The 12,922-nt window shown below is 49.2% G+C and overlaps 1 protein-coding gene across 2 annotated transcripts in view; it reads left to right on the plus strand.

The window, feature by feature from the left end:
* The first annotated feature begins 7,286 nt into the window (after positions 1 to 7,286).
* The window catches only part of CREB3L2 (cAMP responsive element binding protein 3 like 2), a 76,809-nt gene continuing 71,173 nt past the window's right edge, over positions 7,287 to 12,922 (plus strand). For both annotated transcript variants that reach the window (XM_075503477.1, XM_075503487.1), the window contains exon 1: positions 7,287 to 7,616. In XM_075503477.1, coding sequence (XP_075359592.1) covers positions 7,509 to 7,616 — 108 coding nt within the window. In that variant the 5' untranslated portion in view covers positions 7,287 to 7,508. The remainder of the gene's footprint in view (positions 7,617 to 12,922) is intronic.

The raw sequence follows: 12,922 nt of genomic DNA on the forward strand, positions 1-12,922 counted from the left end.
GTAGCAGGTCACTGACCATTTCCCCTTGGATTATGGGGGCTTCATTCTGCTGCCCGTCCCTGTCTTCCAGCTCAGGGGGCTGGGTACCCAGAGAACAACTGGTCTGACTATTAAAGATTGAGGCAAAGAAGGCATTAAGTACCTCAGCCTTTTCCTCATCCTTTGTCACTGTGTTTCCCCCCGCGTCCAATAAAGGATGGTGGTATCTTTTTAAATAGGAAGTTCTGACTTTAATTCCCTTAACTACTTCTTGTTCAATCTGAGCCTGTTGTACTGCTGGGAGAAGTCATGATGGTGCACTTCTATAGTAGTGATCCAAATACAGTTTGTGTTTGGTCCACACAAATTTTTCCTGTTAGCTGGAAGCTGGGGTTTGTCTTAAGCTTTCTTCATGTCTAGGAGGCCTCGAGTGAACGTGCTAAGCCTCTGTTTGTTCAGTGGTTACCTCCTTTTTTGCACTCTGCTGTGGTGGTGGACCTCAACACAGCTATGACAGTGTCTGCTTTGGAGCTTGGGAACTGGCTTTCTACTCCGAACTCAGAGTAGAAGTGGCAGCGATGATTCCCTTCACTGCTGCACATGGAGTGGCCAGAACTGCAAGAACCCCTCTCAGCGCCTGCTGAATGGCTCATGCTCATCTCTGCCCCTGGCTCAGGATGGGGACAGAGCTGAGCTAGCACAACGTATAGAATTAGGTGCCAACAAAAAAAAAATATTTGCTCAAGAACGTCAACTTCTCTTGCTCTTCTGGTTGCTCTATTTAAAGTTGCTAGTACGCTTTTAAAGGCTGGCCTGCTACAAAGACAACACGTAGCTACTTTGAGAACACACTGTTTGAAAAGCAGTGCAGTATCTTGAGTGTTCATCACAATTTTGCATTAGGTAGGGTAGATTTTCCCAAATGATTCTGCATTAGCAATAGACATAGTTACGGCAAAAATAGCCAGTGGCAAAGGTATGTTGTGCGTTCGCCTCTTATGTCTGCTTTGCTGCTGTGGGGCAAAGTTAATCTATAACTAAGTCATTTTGGTTATGAGAAAATCAGGTGTGAAATAAGAATTCCTGTAGCATCGGGGTTGGGGTTTTTTATGGCTAGGTACTTGCTTTGTGAGGAAATGTTAAAGAATAGAAGTGGTATCTACTGAGTTAAATACAGTGATACCTTGTTTATAACTTGGCAATGAGTATTTTTCCACGCTGTCCCTTGGTAAATGGCATTCAGCTTTTGCTTGTCCGTGTTAACCTCTTGTGTAAACTGGATTAGGCAAACCCTGATTGCTTGCATCAACTGGGACATTTAGAAGCATTTGACCTTAACAAGGAATTTATTTTATGTATTTATGGAGATAGATTGGAAGCGATAAAAAAATAGAGATTATTTCTTTTTAAAATGACAGAGCATCTTAACCAAGTATTTGGAGCATTTCTTAACAGCCCTGAGACAGAGCTACTCTGGTCTGCAACGCAGCTCAATGCCACTCAGTTATTTCTGTCATCCGGTGTAAGGTATAGGAAACCCTCTTCTCCTGTGCTTGTTTCTGTGGCTGTAGTGCACTGGTTTGAGGAAGACACTATGGGCATTGTGCCTGTGTCACACAGCGAAGAACATTTCCAACTTTAATTGAAGTGTGACCTGTATTTGGGAACACAGACACAATTCCCCCAGCCCCCCATAACGCAGAGGGTAACGAGAGGGCTATTTCAGTGAAGTGGAACTTGATTTCTTTGGCTGAAGCATCTTCTCTTGCTTCTGTTTCATGACTCATAATTTTTGCGGACAGAGTAACAGGATGAATTAAGAATGACAGGGCTTGGACTGATGTAGAATTACTAGAGCTTTTTACCAGCAGGTACCTGGCTTGGGTTCTAACCTAGCCAAAAGACTTGCATCCTGGTGACTGCACAGTGCCCTGTGTGAAGGAGGTAGGTGTTTGAGCCCTGTCCCAGCTCTGCTGTGAAGACCAGCAGTGCCTGTGGGAGCCTGGTAAAAGCCCATGCAGAGAGGCCATGAATTGCAAAGGCAGGAAAGCTGAATTAGTGCTTTGAGAAGTCCCTGGGTACAAGAGGTAGGAATATTCTGGTAAAGGGAACTTGTGTTTCTGTCAGTGTACCAATTATGTGGTTTTAGTAGTAGGCTGTCTCCAGTACTGGTGATCCCACTTCTTTCACAAGTATTCATGTCAGAAAAGGAATATAATGCCAGGATTGTGGGAAGAAAACTTCACTATTCTCAAGCACACCTTCTATTTTTAACTCTGAAATTTCTGTGGCGGAAACCTTTTTGCCAAGTAGTTGAGCATGTCCGTATGTAGAAACTAAGACTTGATGGCTGTTTTATCTTGGCAATGGTGAACTTCTCTACACAGCAGTGTGATTTAGATCTCATTTACACAAGACATTTGCTTTGTTAGTGCATTACCAGATACTGGGTAGTGCAAGTAATGTGTTTGCACATGACACACAAAGAAATCAACTTTCATGGGGTTTCTACAGACACATCCTCTTGTGGGAAATGTGTGTTAGTGTGTGTAAGATTTCTTTCTTCTGCTTGTTGCTTTATGTCCCAGATTAAAAAATGGTTTTTTTATCTGGGACATAAAGCAACAAGCAGAAGAAAGCTCATTATCATCCAGCTCATTACCCAGCTCATCCCAGCTCATTACCATACTTTGCCATTTCAGAACAATCTCCATCAACTACTGCGATTAGAAAATGATTGCTTGGTCATTCATTGTGTTCGTAGTCCTGAAGTTTGTGCCCTGTACTCCTTAAGAGGTGCTAACTTTGTTGAAGAAACCTTCTCTAACTATGGCCATTTGCTATGGCTTTCAAGGGGTAAGATTTTTCATGTGTAGCTGATCAAAAACCTAGCAATTTTTATCCTGTAGGCTCTGTTGCTATTTGTTCTTTTCTTGCTGGTTGACTTTTCAAACTTATTTGAACAGAATGGCTGTAGAAAACAGATGGTTATCTTGATCCTGGTTGTCACAAGTCAGAGAAATGTCACCTGTAAATATTTAATGAGCCTTTGTTCAACTGACCTGATCGAGAACTGAGTAATGATGCGGTCGCAGGAGTCGCGGCTTCTGTAACCCAGATCTGCAAGGAAAAGAGAGCACCTTTCCTTTGCCAGTCTTTCTGTGACTTACTAGGCTTGAATTATTGCTAGCTTTTTTCTTTGATATTTAAAGTAAGTGGTGTTTGTTTGGAGCTCTGCCGTAACAGCCTCCTCTTTCTTAGCTAGTTTGGTTTTCTGTGTGGGTTTTCTATATGTTTTTTCTGCGTGGGCTTTCTGCTCCTTGCAGAAAGGCAACAGAATGCTCAGTAAAAGAAAGCTGAGCTGTCCTCTCCCCCAAGCCCCATCTCTGCAGACAACAGACCCCCACCTTTTTATCTTCTTGTAGATTGTCGGTCAATTTTTGCACTGTCCCCCTGTGCTGGAGAGTGAGTTCAAACCCAGTTCAGAAGTCTGTGGTGAGGAAATGGTCTTACACAAAAGGAGAAATCAAAATGCTCTCAGAATTACAGGAGCTGGAACTTAAAAACACTGCTAAAGCTGCTCTAAGAGGAAAGTTATGAAACACGGAAAAACAGCCTTGACTTTCAGCATGCTAGTAACTGTTGAAATCTACAATTTAAAATCCTCCAAGCAATATGGGAAAAAGTTAGGAGGATAGTTGTGTCTGTATAATGTTCTTGCTGTTTCTGTGGTGCTTTCCACCATGCCTGATTTCTGGTGTAGTGTCCGTTTGTGAGCAGCAACGCATGACACATGAGAGTGCTATCCCATGTGTTGTGTCAGGACACTGAATAATTTAATATTCTCTGGAAAGGATTAATTTCCTCCACTTTTGTCTCTTCCTTCTTGGTGCCCCATATGTGCTGCCAATTTTCAGCAGAAACTTGCTAATGCAGATTTCTTTTCCCAAGAAGAACTGGTGCTGCAGCACAAAAACTTCAGTGTGGTCTATATGCTGTTAGTTGCCACCATACAGGGCGAATCAGTCATATATCCTTACAAAGTCTCAGGGAATTGTTTTAGGAATGTTGAAGCTCAAAAATGAGATGTAGCCTTGAACACTAATTTTAATAATATGGCAGGAACTGGGCAGGATGCCCAGTTACCAACGTCTAGGCACTAGTTACCAATATCATGTTTTATATTGGTGAATAGCCTCAGAAATGGATAGTCTCTGTGTATCAAAATATTTCAGTGGCCCAAGCAATCTTCCAAGATGCTTATGAATACTCAGCAGCACTGTGTACCACAGTGGCAGCCGTGCCTCAGTACCAACGTTACAAGAGAGCCCTGGGGAAGTGCAGAGGGCAGAGGGACACAATTTTACGTGATGCAGAAAGACTGGAAACCATTGGGAAAAGCAGCACGCTGTTTACCCAGGGGGCCTAATTTCCCATCAGTGCTTTACCCAAGGGGGAACAACAGATATATGTACTGTGCAACTTGTTTCCTAAATAAGTATTTCTTCCTGAGAAATGTGTTAGGACGAGAAAGTTCAGCCCAGTACTCTTGGTCAAATACCAGTCTTTAGGAGACCCTCGTCCTCAGCATGTTCAGCAAATGAAGTTGCAGTCACCCAGTGAGCACCTTCTTTTTTCTTTTTTTGAGGTGGCTTTTATTTTGTTGGCTTACAAGGCAAACATGGCTCTCCCTTTAGGCTTCTCACGCGGGCAAAACATTAATTTCGTGCCCCAGCCCAAAGAAATTCTCTAGTCACAGCAGTAGTTTTAGAAGGATCTAATGTCAGCCAACATAGTGATGGAGAGCCTTTTGTTAAATGGATTATCACAAAGCCACAAAAGCTTTGAAAGTAAGAACACATCCAATGAAAACACGGAGGTTTCTGGATAAGGCACTGACCTTTGCAAGTTTCACAATCTGCATCTCCGGCCTGGTACAATGTAATTGCTTTGACAACAGTGCCTGACAGTGCCAGGACACAAGAAGTTTGTACCTCTGGTCAGGCTTGCCATAGTAGTAGGTAGCAATTCAGGCGCTAGTAATTTGGCTTTAGATGTTTTCTGTGCTGCTGAGAGCATATACTGGACTGACTTGTTTCACAGTGACTTAAAATAACTCATCTTTGCAGGAGACCTTTGGTTGGGGCAGTTAGGGATTTTCCCTTCATATTCTTCACCAAACAATGTAGCTTTTGTTATGCTTTTTTAATTTTTTTTTTTTTAATCGAGTCAAAAAGATTAATAAATCTTAAAGGGTTGTCGTGGTTTAACCCCAGCCGGCAACTAAGCACCACACAGCCACTCACTCGCTCCCCCCCGGTGGGATGGGGGAGAGAATTGGAAGGGTAAAAGTAAGAACACTCATGGGTTGAGATAAAGACAGTTTAATAGGGAAAGCAAAAGCCACACACACAAGCTAAGCAGAACAAGAAATTCATTCACTACTTCCCATGGGCAGGCAGGTGTTCAGCCATCTTCAGGAAAGCAGGGTTCCATCACGTAATGGTTACTTGGGAAGACAAACGCCATCACTCCAAACAACCACGTCCTTCTTCTTCGCCAGCTTTATATGCTGAGCGTGACATCATATAGCAGGGAATATCCCTTTGGTCAGCTGGAGTCAGCTGTCCCAGCTGTGTCCCCTCCCAGCTCCTTGTGCACCCCCAGCCTACTCGCTGGTGGGGTGGGGTGAGAAGCAGAAAAGGCCTTGACTCTGTGTAAGCACTGCTCAGCAGTGACTGAAACATCCCTGTGTTATCAACACTGTTTGCAGCACAAATCCAAAACACAGGCCCATACTGGCTGCTATGAAGAAAATTAACTCTATCCCAGCAAAAACCAGCACAAGGGTCAACACCAAAAAAGTCACCATTATTTTTCCTCTTCTCATTGCCGTTGTGCCTGATGGGCAATGGGATGGCCTTATGACTTTGTCGTCCTCAGAGGGCTAGTCTAGCCCTCTCTCCTTAGCGAGGACCGTATCACTTACAATGCACAAGGGTTTGCTCTGTGAGTGAAAGAAAGTGGTGTGTCACAAGAGATAAAGTCTAAATGGGAGGTCCGACCCGTAGAACAGAGAGAGAACTTATCGGGAAATCCAGTTATGATTCATGCACAACGCAGCGTGGAAATGCCAGTTAGCGTTGGACTGACCCATGGCGAAATGCCTTGATTGAGTTCCAGGAGCTGAAATGAAGCACTGAAGAATGCCCAGTTTCTTGAATCATAAAGATTTGGCATCTTCCATTTTTAAAGAAGGATGAAATGTCAGCGTTGTCCCGGCTTGGCATGAAAGCAAGTCTTAAAATATCGGAATTTCCCATTGACTGGGACTATTTTTACTGCTGGTTGATTAGCACTCTGGGAACGGTATCAGACAGTCAACAGAGTACTTGCTGCCGCGAACGTCATGGCTGCGCAGAGTTTTGAAGCGCAGTTTATCCTAAAGCAGCCGGTTTTTACAAGGTACATTCCGACACGTCTTTTCTCTAATACACAGGTAAGCCGTGCTCGGTCATATCAAACCATGAGCCTTTAACGATTTTCACGCTTCCTTTTTAACTAAATGAAACGACCAAGGGCCCGGTACCTTTAAGCCCTGTGAACCCGCTGAAGTTTACGTGAACCCAGCAGCGGCAGCGCTGGGGGTGAGGGGATGGCGGCGGCCCGGGGGCTGCCGGGGCTGCCCCGGCCGCTTCCACCTGGACGCTCCCCTTGAGACTGAAGCACGTCCGGCCCCGTCCGCCTCCCGCGGGCAGGGAACCCCTTGATCTGCTTCAGCCCGCTGCGGTGACCGTCGCACCGCCCCCGGCAGGCCCCACGGTGCCCTCCCGCCAGGCGGCTCCGCGGCGGGCAGCTCTCCGGGCCGGCAGGCGCCGCTGCCCGCCCGGCCGAGCCCCGGCTGCCCGCCCCGGCCCGCAGCCCTCCGCCCTCCCTCACAGACCCGACGCGGCGGGGGCGGGGCGGCACGCGGCGGCTGCAGTCTTGTCGCTGCCGCGTTGGCTGGCGCGCCCGTCGCTCCCGGCGCCCCCGGCGTTCCATTGGCCGCGCGGGGCACGGGGGTCTCCCCCCCCCCGCGCCGTGACGCGCCGCGGGAGCCCCCGCCCACATTCCACAGCTGGAGCCGTGCGGGGGCCGGGGGCCGAGCGCCGAGCGCCGATTGGGGCACGGCCCGCCGGCCGGCCGAGCGCCTCGCCCCCGATTGGCGGCCTCGGCTGCGGGGGCGTGGCCAGACGGCGCGGGGGCGGGGCGCGGCCGGGGGGCGGTGGGGGCGCGGCGCGCAGCTGGCGGGGGTGACCCGCCCGCCCCGGCGTCCGCGCACTCCCGGCGGCGGCGGCGGGGACGCGGCCTCAGCGCGGCGCCGGGTCCGGCAGCGGGGCGGGGAGTGGAGCGGAGCGGAGCGGAGGGCGAGCGGCTCCGCGGCCCATGGGAGTGGGCGGCGCGGCGTGAGCCGGCCGCCGCGGGTGGGCAGGGGGCAGGCAGGGGGGCGGTGGATCGGCCGGCGGGGTGCCCCGTTGCTTGCGGCCGCCATGGAGGTGTGCGAGAGCGGCGGGGAGCAGCCGCCGCTGCTGCACTGGGACCGCAAGCTGAGCGAGCTGTGCGAGCCCGCCGACCCCGACACCCTGCTGTGCCACACGGTGAGGAGCGGCGGGCGGGCGGCGGGGGCGCAGCCGTGGGGGCGGCTCCCGGGGGTGCTGCCCGGCCGGAGCCGCCGGGAGGGCGGGGGTGGGATGGCTGAGATGCTCCCCGCGGGCGGCCGCGTTTCGCGGGGCCGTGGCAAGGGTCGCGCCGGCCGCCCTCGGCCTCCCCTTGGGGCGGGGTGTCCCGGCGGGCGCGGGGGTCGGTGCCGGGCGGGTGGAGGCGCCGCGGCCGGGAGGTGCTCGCCCGCCGCCTCTCCCCGGGGCTCCCGCCTCTCCGGGCCTGGTCCCGCCGGGGGAGCGAGGTGCCCCCGGGCAGGCGTTGGGGCCGTGGCTCGGCCCGGCCCCGCCGCGGTGTCACAACTTCCTCCCCGCCGCGGTCGGGCGCAGCCGTTGGCGGCTGCTGGCAGCCGGGGTCTGGCGCCCCCCGCCCCGCCCGCCGCCCCCCGTCTCCCCGCGCGGGCTGGGAGCTCAGCCCGGGCCTGGCCGCCTCCTCCCGGCCGGGGCTCCCTCTTTCCCCGCAGCGCTGCCTGCTTCTCCCGGGGGTCCCATCAAGAGTCGCCGGCCGCGTCTCCTCCTCCAAAGCGAGACTGTCCCGGCACCGTTCCGCTCCCCGGTCTCCCCCCGGCGCAGGAGGGAAGTGACAGAAGGTCCCAGTTTGTCCCGGCTGCCGGGAACGGACGTCGTGAACCGAGGGGCTCTCCTTCCCCGGGGCTTGCAGCCTGGTCGTTGGCCATCGTGCCAGTGTCGGAAAAGTTAACTATCCTGTAGGCGTGCTACGAGGGGTCTTTTAAAAACATCGATGAAGTCCTTGCTTGAGTGGCTTTGAGGGCCAGCACTTGAAGTTTTAGTGATTTTTTTTTTTTTTTTTTTTTTTTTTGGCTGGATTCCCTATATTTTTGCTTGTGCAAAATGCATAGTTAGGACAATCCCAAGGAAATGTGTCTTGTTATCTCAGCTCTGTGGTTTCTCTCTTAATCTGGCGGCTGTTTGCAAGCACAGAGATACAACTTTACAAAGCCGTATAGGTGCAAATCCTAAGTGGAAGTGAGCTGTGCCGCTTTGGGATGGCGTGCACAGAAGACTCCTCTAGTCCGCTGTTTGTGCAAAGCACAGGGCAGTCAAGCTTGGTGCAGTTGTCGAGCACGTCCTCGAATGGAGACCCAGTGTAACATGGTGGTGGTGACTAGCATGTGGCCTGAGGAAGGGTGCTTGGTGGGTGCTGGCGCGTGCTCTGCGTTTCTTTCTTGCACCTGAGAGAGTGATGTGCAAATACAGTCACCCCACAGAGAGGGACCAACCTCTTCTGGTGGGAGCAGTGGTGATCCCGCAGCACGATGTGCGGCGAGGCGGCGTGCTGGCGCTGCGTGGAGATCTTGGCGTTAGTCTTGAAAGGCAAACAAGGAAAATTGTATTTGTTGTGTGCGGTATGGTCTTACTGATCCGGGATAGTGTCCGTCACAAGCTCCAAACCTCGTTTCAGCAGGAAGCGAGCCTACTGCACGCGTGACTGGCTTTAAACATTGTTTGGCTGCTTTGTCTTTGAAAATTCTTGGGCTTTTTGCGCAATGTGTATCTTCTGGTAGATCCGGGGAAAAGCAGTCATATGTTACGGTGGGTTGTTTTTTTTAAAGAGCCAGCAGGAACACTTAACGATGGAAAGCTCTTCCTTCAAACAGTTGCTTTCTTGTGTTTTTTCTTTAACAAGACACAATCTTTAACAAGAGGAACGCTGTGAATGAAATGCGAGGCTCTTCAGAGCGTGCTCCCGCTTGGATTTTACAGTTGTGCTGGGATACTTCCTCCTGCTTTGTTTGGATCCTTGCGATGAGAATGGAGTTGCCACTCTTGACTTTTGTTTTCTTATTTAGTGTTCTCATATTTTTTTAATTAGTGCCCTGAAGGAGGTCTTGCGCTTGGGCTAGAACTTGTGGCTGCAGTGACACGGATATGTGTGTTTTCTGCCCTATTTCAAGGAGCCTGGGACTTGATTTTAAGTGTAGCTTGACAAACAAAGCATCCTGGCTGTCTGGCAGATGGAAATGTGGTGCTTTTCCTTCTGCTGTTTTGAAGTTTTATGGGGGATTTTAAGCATCAAATGCTATGATGATGCGTGTTTTGCAAGAGGCAATGCATAGCTGGATCTGCAAAACCTTGGGCTGTGACCCCCCCTTGGGAGTAAAATTCTAACATTGATTTGCTTGTGTGGTGTGGGGTTTTTCTTGTTTGTTTGGGGTTTTTTTAGGAGAGTAAGACTTCTTTAGACTACCTTAAAATCAAATAAAAAGTGTGAAATCAATTTATCTTTTTTGTTGTTTTTGGAATTCTTCTGAAAGAAGCTATCAGTAAAAAAAAATAAAAGCAAAGAAATATTATGTGATAAAGTAGGTGTAGTGGGGTATTAGGATCTTTAAAGAAAAAAAGGGAAGTTTTCTGAAATTATCATTCTCTGGCGGGGGAAAGCACATGTTTCTGCCTGTTGAACTTTTTGTTTTGCAAAGTGCATCCTACTGTGTGGAGGAAAATACTGAGCTTGATATCATGAAACACAAGTTCTCCATTTACCTCTGGCCAGAGCTTCATAGAATCATTTTTTAAAACAAAACAAACAGAAAAACCCCTCTGGATGAAACATCTGTTCTTCTCCTGGCTTATTTTTTCCATCTGGGAGGACTGGTTTGACCCAGCTGGTTCCGCTGCGTTTATAAACTTACTGCAGGGTCTTTCTGAAAAGACCAAGGTGATGAGCAGACCCTCCTATACTCCATCTGCACGAGTGCCCACCACCTGTGCTGTCATCCTCAGGGCTGAGGAACACGTGCCCTATGGCATCTTCTGGTCTTTGCGTGCTTCTGAGGTGCCCCATAGCTGGATGTGCCAGTCTGCATGCAGGAAAACTTGAGTGGGCTTAGGAAAGGTGCCTGGGGTAGTCATACAGCCTCAGGAGCGTGAGCTGGACTGGCGAGGGGCAGGAGGAGAAGACAGTGACTGCGGGGAGAGCTCACAAGCAGGAGGAAGGATCCATGTCCTTTGGCAGTTGGACCCGTGTGTGCAGACAGGCGAGGGTGAGAAATTCTGTGCCAGCTGCCTTTTGTGTGTGTTAAGTTAAATTTTAACCTTTTTACGACCGTAAAGGCTGTTTCTGGGTCTGGTTGATTTGAAGCTAGTAGACAAGTGTGAAAGTATGCATACACTTAAAAACTTGACCTCTATTTTAAACTGTTCCAGCCTGCCTTAATTACCAGGGCTGAAATCCAGCCTCCCGGGGATTTACATTTCTCTTTAACTGCTGATGATTTTACCAGTGCCTGAAGCAGGGTGAGTAGCGGTTCCCTTGCTCTGCTGGTGCTGTCGGTGATGTCATCGGCTGTGCTGGGAGAAACTGGGACCTCAAGGAGCTCAGCTCTGGCGTTGGCAGGCAGCAGTCCTTGAGGTGGCTCATTAAAGTCTTCATGGTTTATAGTAATCACCTGGATGCCAGATAGCTTTATAGTGGTTATTTTTCCAGAGTGGCTTAGTTTCCCATCTAAGAAAAGGCTGAAAGGTTTCCCAGAGGTGTGTTCATGGCATATGTGACGTGTCTGCATATATAATCTCCATACGCCCTGTAGCTTGTTATGATTGTGTGTCGGTAATACCTTACCTTGGCATTATGCAAGGTATTATTATATGCTTTTTCTTTTTCCTGGCAGTCGAGCAGAAAGGAAGCACAAAGCCTGCCACTGCCCAAAGGGAGCAGAAGTGTGGCCGGGTTGCAAACCCTTCACCTTCGTGCCGCTGCTGTTACTTTGCGTAACACGCAGGCGGGCTTGAAGTGGGAGAGCTCTGCTTGCGGTCGTGGCTCTCCCTTGGAGTTGATCCGTGGTTGTGTGCGGCCCAGATGGGACGGCATCTTCAGTGACAAATGCCAGATCTGATGCAGATGGATGAGTCTGTGGACAAACACGCTGTGAAATGCCAACTACCTGTCCCATTGCTGGATGGCAGCTGAAAGGCAGATGGTTCTTATGAACCTTTGACACTTAAAAACTCCTTATTTAATACTGAGGAGACAGTCTTTTTTTCCCCTCATTTGCATGGTGATTTTAACACATTAGCTGCTGGCTGCTGCTTCCAGATGGTAGCAAAATGCAGCTGAATGTAAGTATGACTGTGATCTTGGCATGGCAGATGGAGAACTGCACCTGTCCTAGAGGTACGTGAGGGCAGCGGCTGGCTTAAATATTTAGGACTAAATTCCCAGATGCCATGTCCTGTGTGTCTTGATGATGAGTGGTTAACTGGAAGATACTTCAAATGCTAAGTAGCCCAAATTGCTTATTCTTTAAAGAGGCTGACTATTGAACTTGAAGCTCATACGAAAGAATCGAAATGCCTCCGATACCACATTGCTGATGCCATTGACTGAGCGGTGTTTGAGCTCAGCAAGCCTGTTGCCATGTCGCTGGTGATGCTGTGGGCAGCTCAGCCCTGGAATATGGGTGCAGCATAGGTCAGCATGAGTGGAGGAGATGTCTCAGGCCTCGGCTACCAAATTGCTATCTCCCTGCAAGAGCGGTACCAAAATGATCTGCCCCTGAAGGTTAGCGTTCAGTGATGCCGGAGTTCAGGGTCGTGATCATCATCTAAGACAAGCTGGAGAAACTTTCAGCCGGCCTTCTTTCCTCAGACAAAAATTGCCCATTACAAGCCTCTGAACCTTGCTGTGACTCATTTCCTCTGCCACAAAAACGATGGTTGCTGTTACTTTGTGTTCTGATGACTTCTGCAGAAACGCTACTTCTGAACGAGCTGCCAGGGATTGCCTCTAGTTTTTGGACTATGGCAGTGGCAATAGTTAATTTAAAAGGAGGACAGTGCTTGATTTTTACAATCTGTGTGTATTTAATTAAAAGTTACAGTTACTGCAGCATGTATGGATGTAGAGCTGGGTGTATCTTATTTTGTGGTGGCTGCATGTAGCTCTGTAAAATCTCGTGTCGATATAGTCTGATCCACTTTTTTAATTATTTCGGTCGGGGGAAGGTACTTCATTTATTTAAAAGTAGGATGTGGCCTGTTGCCTTCTGACAAGAAAGCTGAAATCCCTCATTCTTTCTTCTCTCTACACCTTCATATGGAGGACCAGACAGCTAACTTCAGGTGAAATATTTGTAAAATCAGTACTTTCAAGGATTTTGCCCAAATCCTTCAGTAAATAGGGAAAAATATGAAAGTGAGATTTTAAATAGTTGTATACAGACTTCATACGAAGTAGTAGTGTTAAGTTTTGAGAATGCCTTTCCATATTAAAAAAAATCAAGGTC

This window comes from Mycteria americana, chromosome 1 (assembly GCF_035582795.1).
Source record: "Mycteria americana isolate JAX WOST 10 ecotype Jacksonville Zoo and Gardens chromosome 1, USCA_MyAme_1.0, whole genome shotgun sequence".
In the NCBI taxonomy this organism is placed as follows: domain Eukaryota; kingdom Metazoa; phylum Chordata; class Aves; order Ciconiiformes; family Ciconiidae; genus Mycteria; species Mycteria americana.